We start from the raw sequence: 10,572 nt of genomic DNA, 5'->3' as shown, positions 1-10,572 counted from the left end.
CCATGAACTGTTACTAGCTCCTCAATTAGGTGTGGCGACTCATGAGAGCTTCCCACTCCAAGCTGGATCGTCAGCTGAGTTGTTTTTGTGCAGGCAGTCACAGCTGTGTCGAATTCAGAAGTGCAGCGTCCTATCATGTCCCAAAGATACTCTTTGTCCTGGGTCCTCCCTGAATTCTGGCCCTTACCGTCTTTCATCCCCTCCTCTACAGTGGTCCCTGACCCTCATTACAGCAGGAGTGTGATGCAAGATGCCCCATTTGTGACTGACTCACTTTCCCTTTTAATCTAACTAGTTCTGAATGTCTGTGTCAGTTGCCACCTGCTTTACAGAGAAACCTTTCTGGCGAGGTCTGAGAGCTACACTAACCTGTGGGTAGAGAGATATATTATGACTGTTTAGCAGAGTAATGGTAGTTGTATACCACTGAGATCTGTGAGCTCCCCAGCCATGGATTCTTGGCCAGATGTATAGTACTAGGTATGTTTCCTCCTGTGGAGCAGGCTTTAAATACAGGCAGAAAGCAGTTGGCTACCGTCCTAACGTTCACGCTACTGTTGCAGCCATGGGCATGTCTTCCCACGCTGGTCCTTATTGTAGCTCAGAGAGTTCACAGTGAGTTAGACTACTGATGACTCTCCCACTGTACTGTGGAAAGGAGCCAGCAGGGAGGGGGATTCCTCGCCAGCGCCTACTTGATTTCTCCCTTTTCTATGACCAGAGAGTGTGATGTCTTCAGCAGTAAGGCCCTCACTATTGAGTTCTGCTGCACACATCCAGCTCTGGACTTTGCATTTGGTAACCTGGGCCTTCTGGGAGGAGCTTTATGTCTCGTGTAGGGTAATTCCAATTAAACTCCTTTATGTGAATGTATGAATTTGTAAAGTTGACAAGATAGTAATTATCCCTTCCCCAAACTCCTCTCCCCACTTAAATTTCTCTTCCCATCTCCTTTTTCCCCTTCCTATAATCTGTGTCCTACAATCCTCTCCCATTAAGACCTTTGTTCCTGCCGGAAAGTGGTGACACACACCTTTAATTCCAGCACTTGGGAGGCAGAGGCAGGTGGATTTCTGTGTTGGAGGCCAGCCTGGTCTACAGAGTGAGTTCGAGGACAGCCAGGGCTAAACAGAAAAACCCTGTCTCTGAAAGAATAAAACAAAACAAACAAAGTCCCTGTATTAAAAGCTGATTCTATGTACATTTCCAAGAAAGTTGGGTAACAGAAGTATTTTATTTTGTTGTGGCTTTGATAAATCACCCTTGTCTTCTCTGTCATCAGGATGACAACTGGGGAGAGACCACCACCGCCATCACAGGTACCTCAGAGCACAGTATATCCCAAGAGGACATTGCCAGGATTAGCAAGGACATGGAGGACAGTGTGGGGCTGGATTGCAAGCGCTACCTGGGCCTCACCGTTGCCTCGTTCCTTGGACTACTCGTCTTCCTTACCCCCATTGCCTTCATCCTGCTACCCCAGATCCTGTGGAGGGAGGAGCTGAAACCCTGTGGCGCCATTTGTGAGGGACTTCTCATTTCTGTATCGTTCAAACTGCTTATCCTGCTCATCGGAACCTGGGCACTTTTCTTCCGCAAGCAAAGAGCAGATGTGCCGCGGGTGTTTGTGTTCCGAGCTCTGTTATTGGTCCTTATCTTTCTTTTTGTGGTTTCTTATTGGCTTTTTTATGGGGTCCGCATTTTGGACTCTCGGGACCAAAATTACAAAGACATCGTGCAATACGCAGTCTCTCTTGTGGACGCTCTGCTTTTCATCCACTACCTTGCCATTGTCCTGCTGGAGCTGAGGCAGCTGCAACCCATGTTCACACTGCAGGTGGTCCGCTCCACCGATGGAGAGTCCCGCTTCTACAGCTTGGGACACTTGAGGTAAGGGGCATGCACGCCGAGTAAACAGAAAGGATGACCAATAACTCGAGAAGACGGATGGTTATTAGTCGGCAGGGTTGAGATGAAGTTCTAGAGACAGATGCTGCTAAGACTGGAGTCTGACCCTCCTCTGGTGTTAGTAGGGGCTGTGTGAGCTGTGGGGTGCCTGTGCCTTTCCAGTGGGGCTCTCAGCTAGGTTCAGGGTTTTTCTGGACTCACCCTCTACCTTAGTGGCAGTTCCTAAAGATGGACACAGTAACGGCTACCGGCCTTGACTGTGAACGTGGCTTAGGGATCGTGGATGAGGTGACTAGTACTTCCATTCTGTCCAAAATGATGCATCAGGTACTTACTGTAGCCAAGTTTTGGAACCATCTTAGTTGTCCACCAGCAGATGAATGAATTAAAAAAGTGATATAATTAATATGTATGTGTGTGTACATATATATGTAATAGAGTTTTATTTAGCTATAAAGAAGAATAAAAATGGACAGAATTGGCATGATCACGTTAAACAAAGTAAGCTAGATCTACAAGACAGGTAATCACATTTTCTCTCATGCAGAACCTAGGTTTTGTGTGTGTGTGTGTGTGTGTGTGTGTGTGTATGTGTGTGTATATACACACACATATATATGTATGTATATATGTATATATATTTGATGCAAACACTTGAAAATAGAAGGAGACTTATTTAGGAAAGGGAAATGGCGATGCAGGGTAGGAGGAGAAATAGGAAAGGATTGTGGGTGTTATAGGTTAGTGAATATAGTAAAGTACATGATGTACTTTATCAAAAACATTATGAAATGTATTGCTTTATACAACAAGTATACATCACACTCCTGAACTCAGTATTCAAAAATATAATGCCGGTTTTAAAAATGGTGCATCAAGTTTACCTTGTTACCTCAGTGGGATTGTTAGCTCCTCCTTTTTGTTTCCACTCTCAGAGACAGCCTGGTTTGGTCAGTCAATTATGTAGTTACTCTAATGACTAATTGGGGTCAGCTCCAGCCAGTGTTGGTGGCTCAAGCCTTTAATCCCAGCATCAGGAGGCTGAGACAGGCAGATCTCTGTGAGTTCAAGGCTAATCTTGTCTACAGAGTAAATTCCAGGCCAGCAAGGGTTATACAGAGAAACCCTGTCTCAAAACAAACAAACAAACAAACAACAATGACAACAAAAAGAGTCATACTCCAGCTAGAGACTACAAATGAGTAAGGATTGAATGTTTTGAAAATGTTTGTATAATATCGGAAAGGTTAAAACTCATATCTGTGCATAATTTTAGTGCATTATTTATTGCATGGTTAACACAAAGGGTGAGAGTCTTTTTGTTTGTTTTATAAATAAATTAAGGTAAGCACTCTATGCTGGTTATCACTGTAAAACCTTGTGTAATTTTATTAATTCCAGTGTTATGGATGAAGAGCTGGGGTAGAGGGAGTAAGTAATTTGCACAACACACCATGCATGCCCTGCTTTATTTGATATCCCTTGAATGTCATTCGGCTGGGCTGAATGAATGTTCCAGTTATGACATCTCTCCCTTGGTGCAGTATCTTACTCTTCCATATGTTCCCTTCCATATATTTTGAGATCCCTGATGACACAGGCGTGCCTTACTCTAGCTGGCATCCTTGGTGCCTGGCATGGAGCATGACTCCCAGTTGACAGCCATGTGGTTCCTGGGTGAGATTGATCTACTGTGGTGGTTTGAGTGAGAATGGGCCCCATAGGCTCATGAGTTGAATGCATGGTCCCAGTTGGTGGAACTATTTGAGAAGGATGAGGAGGTGTGGCCTTGTTGGAGGAGTATGTCAATGAGGGTGGGCTTTGTGGTTTCCATCTATTTCCATTTATTTATTATTTCCAATTATCTCTCTCTTCTTTCTGCCTCTGCTTGAGAGATATAAGCTCTCAGCTGTGTGTTCCCTGCCATGACAGTCGTGGCTGTGGCCTCAAACCTCTGAAACTGTAAGCCCCCAAATTAAATGCTTTTTTTTTTTCTATAAATTGGTATCTCTTCACAACAATATAAAAATAAGTCAGTCACTTTGGAAGTCTGGCTTCAAAGTTTCACTGTCCTGAGCAGTGAATGCTGATGTGTTACATGGCAAAGCAGCCAGGGGTGGTGAGGATGGCCCAGTGGCCACAATAACTGGCTTTGCCATTGCTTTAGTCACTGTCCAGAGATGGTGGCCCAGCCCCATTTCGAGTCAGACCCCACTGCCCATCCAGTGTCCTGCTGACATACACTCATCCGTATCCTCTGGCTTAGCTCATACTGCCTGAGCACAGTCTGCTTTAGTGTTGGAGGCTGCGGCCACCGTGATTGAGTCCCAGGTGTGTCCTACAGGATAAGTTGGTTTCTAATTCCTCATAGATGCTAGCAGAAGTGTGGAAGCCAGGAAGTCATTGGGGCATTGGAACCTAAGAGAACTTTCTCCCCTGTCTTTATACTAGAGAAGGACCCCTCCCTGTACACACACAATGATCTCTCACAGAGACCACGCCCACAGTTTTTATGGGGCTCCCAGGCACTTGGAGAGACAGTGGTATATGGCTTTGAAGTGGACAGTTGCTCTGCCAAGCATGAGATGGAGACCAGGGCACAAGAAGAAAGGGAGTTTCAGACAGCAGCAGCTATGAATCCTATTGGCAAACAGCCCAGCTCGGAGGCAGGTTTTGTTGTAATCGATGCTGTGCAGACAGACCTGTGGTCTCGGAGCAGGTTGGGACCGTGGCAGCCACAGACTGTAGTGAGACCAGCTGCAGCTTTGTGTCCCAGCCTTCCTTCTGAGTAGTGTCCTTCCCAATTGCACAGAGAAGGGTAATGTCTTCCTCACCTTAGGTCAGTCCATACTGACGGGATGGACAGCCCCTCCTGGGTTCCCACCCTTCTCTACAACAGGTTGACCTCACCCCCACAGGAGACCTGGATGCAAAAGGAAGGGGCCCAACCCAATGTCCCCTGCAAAGTAGGAGAAGAATCCCTGTCAGCAGCTCTGCTACCTCATGGCTTAGCTATGTGGGTCAGTGCAGAACTGGGTGGGAGAAGCCAGACTGATCTGGGACTGGCCTGCTGCAAAAACAGTCACCTCAGGTCCCAGGAAAACTGTAAGTGACATGTCTAAGAGATTTGGAGAGGAGTATTTGAGAGGAATTTCTTCCTTGGCTCCTCATTCTCCCTCCTTTTATCCCGTCGAGTTTGACCCTTACATGGTGATTCTGAATTCTGAGGTGGGAGGAAAGGTGTCCTGTCTTTCCTTGGGCAGTGCTAGGTGACCTGTAACAAGCAGGGTGAGGAAGCTGACTCAGGCTGGGCACCGCCCCCTGGCCTTGCGCAGGATGCATTACCTGCTGCCCTGTGGGCTAAATCTGGTCTAAGCCCAGCCGTGTTGGGAAGAACCAGTGGGGCAGAAATATAACTTCTAAGCCCTTTTGTAAATTGTTGAAACAGGAGGGAAAGGGGGAGCAGGAAGGACAAAGCAAGCCCCAGACATCAGAACAGCAGGTCTTCAGCAGACCCAACCGCAACCCCAGGCCCTTCCTCTCCCCCTTTATGCAAAGCCTTCACTGCTGAGTGACCTATTGCGCTTAGGTGTAGAATGCTGGAGAGCTCTTTCTTCCCATTTTCAAAGGAGGTTTTCCTGAATGGTCTGAGCTATTTTTGAGAGCTTTCAAAAGAATGCCTACTCTTTAGGTTCATAAAGAAAATGGGCTTCTTGTTAGCGCTTGTAAAAGGCCCTTGCTGTGGCTTCCTTTGCGGGGCAGGAATCGTTTGGGGTTTATTTGAAAACCTTCCGAAATGGAAGAGAGTATTGTTGCAGACTGTGAAATTCTATAAATAGATGTAAGATGTGACCTAGCCTTTAACTGATGCCTTCAGAGTTACAAGGGTTTTTCATATTTGGACTTAATTTACCCTACCTCTGGGGGTCAGGACAGGTGGGACAGCAGCTAACATCTTTCCCAGTTAAGGGGCCTGTTTGTATTCAGCAGCAGGTAGCACCATACAGCTCATTGCCCACCTCTGCTCTCCATGGCTCCTGGAAGGGGTGGGGGGAGGTCTCAGCCCATGAATACCCCACTTATCACGTTTTCTCAGTGATTTGCTAAATTTTCTTAACTAGAAATATAATTTATTTTTTTTAAACTGACTGTATGAGGGGAGAAACTCAGATGAATATGGAAAACAGATCTTAGAATAATGACATATAGAAACTGCCATATTTTCTGTGATTTGAAATCTTAGAAGCATGCAGCTGACGGGTGAGCCAGCTACATAGCTGGCTCCCAGCAGGAGTCAGGTGCCTTCTTGCTTTGAACACAGAACTCAGTCTTCAGGACAGTCTTGTGGGGCGGTCACTGTCTTCTTTGATGGTTGATGAGGAAACAGAGGCACAGGGGGTTCAGGAAGTTCGGTAAGGCCCTGTGGCACTTGTAACTGAGAGACGGGGCTTGAGCCCCGATGGTCTTGATTTCAGAATGATCTTAACCTCATATTGTACTGGTCCGGAACAAAGGGTATATGTCCACATTCACATTAGCAGGTTATCACCTGATGTCCTGTATGTTATATTCATCCGGCTCTTTCTTTACTGCTGGGTGGACAGGAGGCAGGTGTCAGGTGTCAGCAATGACTGACTTATTCTCTCTAGTCCCTTAGCTACACCAGTTATTTAATTCACCAGTTGGATAAGGCTGGTCCTTGGGGCTGCAGCAGTGGCTTTGAGGCTCTCCGATCATCCCTTTTCTACCTTCTCTACTTTCCCTCCTTCAAAGATGTCTTTGACCTAGTGCTGTGTAATATCTAGCCTAAGACACAGTAGCTTAAAACAACCATCATTTTACATCGAATGGTTCTGCAGCATGAGTTAGGCTCTGCTGGGCGGGTCTTCTATAAAGCCTACTTGAGTCCCTGTGTAACTATGTACACACGGTGAGCCATCCTGACTCAGCTTTGGTCGTTTTCTGCATATCCTGGGATACTCTCCATCCCCACATGGACTCATTGCTCCTGCATCAGTATCTAGATGTCAGTGGTAGCTCGAGGCTGCGAAGGATGCTCAAGTAGAAGTTCTCGGGCCCCACAGAGCTGAGGCCTTGAGCCAGCCCAGCAACACTTCTGCTGTGTTCATTCTTGGTTTAAAGCAAGCCCAGATTTGAAGAGTGTATGTTGGCTCACAGTGTCAACCTGTCCTCAGTCGCGGAGGGAGAGAAAGCCATGGCAGCGGGGGCCTGAGATGGATGGTCGCATTGCATCCCCAGAAAGCCATAGCAGCGGGGGCCTGAGATGGGTGGTCACAGTGCATCCCCAGCTAGGAGGCAGAGAGTTATGAAGGCTGGTGCTCGGCTTACATTCTCCTCTTTATTCATCCCAGAACCCCAGCCCAGGGGATGTCACTGCCCACAGTTACCGTGAATCTTCCCACTTCTATTAACTCAGTCTAGGTAATCTCTGGTAGGTAGGCTAGGAGGCTAACTTAATCTAAATAATCTCCTATAGAAACAGTGATTCTCACTCAACCTGTGGTGATTCTCAATCCCTTGAGGGTCAGATAACCCTTTCAACAGGGGTCACATGTCAGATATCTTGCATATCAGATATTTACATTATGATTCATAACCACAAAATTACAGTTATAAAGTAGCAACAAAATAATGTTATGGTTGGGGGTCAGTACGACATAAGGAACTGTATGAAAGGAGTCACAGCATTAGGAAGGCTGAGAGCCACTCTCCTAGAACCCTGCCAGCATCTCCACCTCAGGCTCCACAGTCCTAGTCTGCTTACCTTTATTTTATGTATAGTTCTGATATTTAATGCCTGTATCTTAAAGGACCAGAAATATGTTACAAATGGGGACAAGGTGCTGTTCTAGAATTATACAGGAATATTACTACCTTGCTGCTCCTCACCCACAGGAAGAAGGAAAGTGTTGTGGTAAATATTGGAGGTAGAGATTGGGGGTTTCTACCACACCTTAGATCATTTAGTTCCCAAAAGACTCAAAACCTTTATATTTATAATATGCCTTAAAAGCACAGATATCAGCCCTCTATGCTATTTTGTCTACTTCCCAGTCGATAACTCCAAGATAAAACTTGCCATGTTCTGCCTGGGCAGCTCCTACTCCACCATGCCAGCTCTCATGGCCACGCGCTCATGATTCACCCACCCCATGGTATCTTATTCTTTCTTCTCCTCTCTCCATTTCTTCCCTCTGGTCTCTGCCTCACACTCCAAGCCCAGGACCTGAAGCCTCACCTACCTCTCTTCTGCCCAGCTACAGGCTGTAGGCATCTTTATTCAACCAACAGTTTTAAGTTAAGGAGCAAGGTTAAGTTATGAGGATCTTCTCATTGGGCACAACCAGATCATGTTGGGAGGTGGCAGTATTTAGTATTTAGTAGTTTATTGCTACAAAACATAGCAATAACTAAACCTCAACAGAAAAGGAACCCACAAAGGCCCACACAACTCACAGCACTGTGGTTTTAACTGTTGTTGTTGTTGTTGTTTTAATGCTTCATTCAGTAAGACTATGAGCATCTTACAAATTGACATTGAACATGAACTCCTTCACAGGGTTGGTAGCTAACCAGAGAACCTTCTATGCTTGAAAAGAAATGACCTGGGAACTGCTTTTTAAACCATAGGAATGTATGATCGATTATACTCAGTTGCTGGACAGCTTTGTTGAAAAGACATTTATATGTTCCTTCTTCCACATACATGGTGAAGCCCTCATCCCAGTATGGTTGTATTTGGAGATGGGCTGCTAAGGAAGTAATTGGGCTTAAAGTCATAGGCTGTGAATCTAGTCCAATAGGATTAGTGCCCTTGCACACAGACACAAACCATGTGAGAGATTGCCAAGGCAGTCATCTGAAAACCAGGAGTTCTCATAAGAACCAAATAGGCTTTGGGCTTGGACTTCCGGCTCTCAGAACTGTGAGAGAACAATTTATGTTGTGTAATCTCCCCCGATTACATGTTGTCATAGCCCAAGTGAAGACAGAGATATTACCAGTACCAGCAGTTTTTACCCTAAAGACCCGGAATCCATGGGGTCGATAAGCACAGTTTGCCCCTAATGAAACAGGGCTGGTCTTGTCCTCTGGGTGGCTCACCCACACATCTCCAGGCATGAGTAGGGGATTTCTCTTTCCATCGTTATTCTATGATTTTCTAATTAAAACAAGGACAGAGGAGTCTCCCGACAGTTACCTTACTCCAGCATCTGGGAAGTCTTAAGTCCCTGACTCTGACTCCAATAGTATCTGACTGAGCTGGTCTTCAGGCTGCAGATCTGGCTCAGCCGTGGGACTGGCCTAGGCTTCCCCTCCCACACTGGAAACTAACACCAATGGTCTTGGGAGGCTGCTGAGGGCCCTGAGCCATTGGCCATGACACCGAGGAATGTTTTTAAATGCTTACTGGAGTTTTTGGTTCATGCTATTACTATGGTGGTTTCATATATAAACTGTTATTTTTAGACATGGGTGTTTTCATTTGTAACTACTTTCCAATAACGGTATTTTACCAGTCCCCATGCCCACTCCGTTAAAAAGCAGTGGATAAAAATGAATGCGCGCTTCAGACGAGAGGGTGAAGGGTTTATTCAGGCCATGGGAGGATTTCAAGGCAAGCTCGGGAGCTGCCGTTTGTGGTTTGGTGCTGTGGTACCTCTTAAAAGTGGCTTTAATGAGAGTGTAAGTTTCTGGACACTGAAGCACTGTGTTTATCCAGCTGCTCTCTGCCAGCCGCCACAGCTGGGGTGGCTTGCTGAGCGTGGCGTCTGCCTGCAGCCGCATGCATGCTGAGGCCAGAGGACTCACCTCTCCCAGGGTACAGCGCGCTATGGAAGGGAAGGTGCTTTCCACTCCCTTGGGGGTGGGTATGACCTTCGAGAGTGCCTCCTAAGGGCTGTGCTTGTCTATGCTTTCCTGGGAGCCATGTTGGTGTGGAAGGACTTCCTGGGGACCATGTTTGTATGGACGCCATACTGGTATTTCCCTCAGGTCTTGGCTGGAATGAACAGCCTACTTGGGACCCGTGCTAGTATAGACAGCCTACCTGGGGGCCATGCTGGTATGGAGAACCTTCATCAGAGCAGGGTTAGTATAAATGCCGAGGACCCTGTTGGTGCAGGTAGCTGTCCTGTAGAGAAAGCTGTGCTTTCAGAACAAGTGGCATGCCTCTCCTTCAGTGGCTCATGTGGGTTGGTCCCACACTCCAGCTCCTGTCCATAAATACGGGTGTGATTATGCTGCCATGGCACTGACAAGCAGGAAGTGGTGACAGGGGCATCCTTCTGACCCACTGGATGGCCTTCAGCTCTGTTCCAGGTATAGCTTTGCCCACCTTGTCTTTGTGATCAGAGATCCCATTGGGTAGCTCTTAACCTCTGGACCCCAGACTTATCACCTGCCTTCCCATCTTCCCAAAGCTAGCAGTACTGATGTCAAGGAGCATGAAGCAGGGAAGAGAAGGCTGGCAGAGCCTCTCCGGTGTGTGTGTCTGCAGGCATTCTCAGCCTCTGTCTAGAGAGATTTTTTCAAATTCACTAGGCAGGCACTTCTTTGACCCTTAGGTCTCTGGTGTTTATTTTTGGGTGATTCACCCTGGTAATGTACAAAAGGAAGAAAGGCCAGATCCCAGATAGGGAC

The 10,572-nt window shown here is 46.7% G+C and overlaps 1 protein-coding gene across 2 annotated transcripts in view; it reads left to right on the top strand.

Annotated features, from left to right (window-relative positions):
* Positions 1-10,572, top strand: part of Vangl1 (VANGL planar cell polarity protein 1) — a 48,894-nt gene that overhangs the window by 19,059 nt on the left and 19,263 nt on the right. For both annotated transcript variants that reach the window (XM_031374997.1, XM_031374998.1), the window contains exon 4: positions 1,283-1,890. In XM_031374997.1, coding sequence (XP_031230857.1) covers positions 1,283-1,890 — 608 coding nt within the window. The remainder of the gene's footprint in view (positions 1-1,282; positions 1,891-10,572) is intronic.

The sequence above is a fragment of the Mastomys coucha genome, unplaced genomic scaffold (assembly GCF_008632895.1).
Source record: "Mastomys coucha isolate ucsf_1 unplaced genomic scaffold, UCSF_Mcou_1 pScaffold16, whole genome shotgun sequence".
In the NCBI taxonomy this organism is placed as follows: domain Eukaryota; kingdom Metazoa; phylum Chordata; class Mammalia; order Rodentia; family Muridae; genus Mastomys; species Mastomys coucha.
The sequence above is the reverse complement of the archived record's forward strand: the minus strand, read 5'-3'. Positions and strand labels throughout refer to the sequence as shown.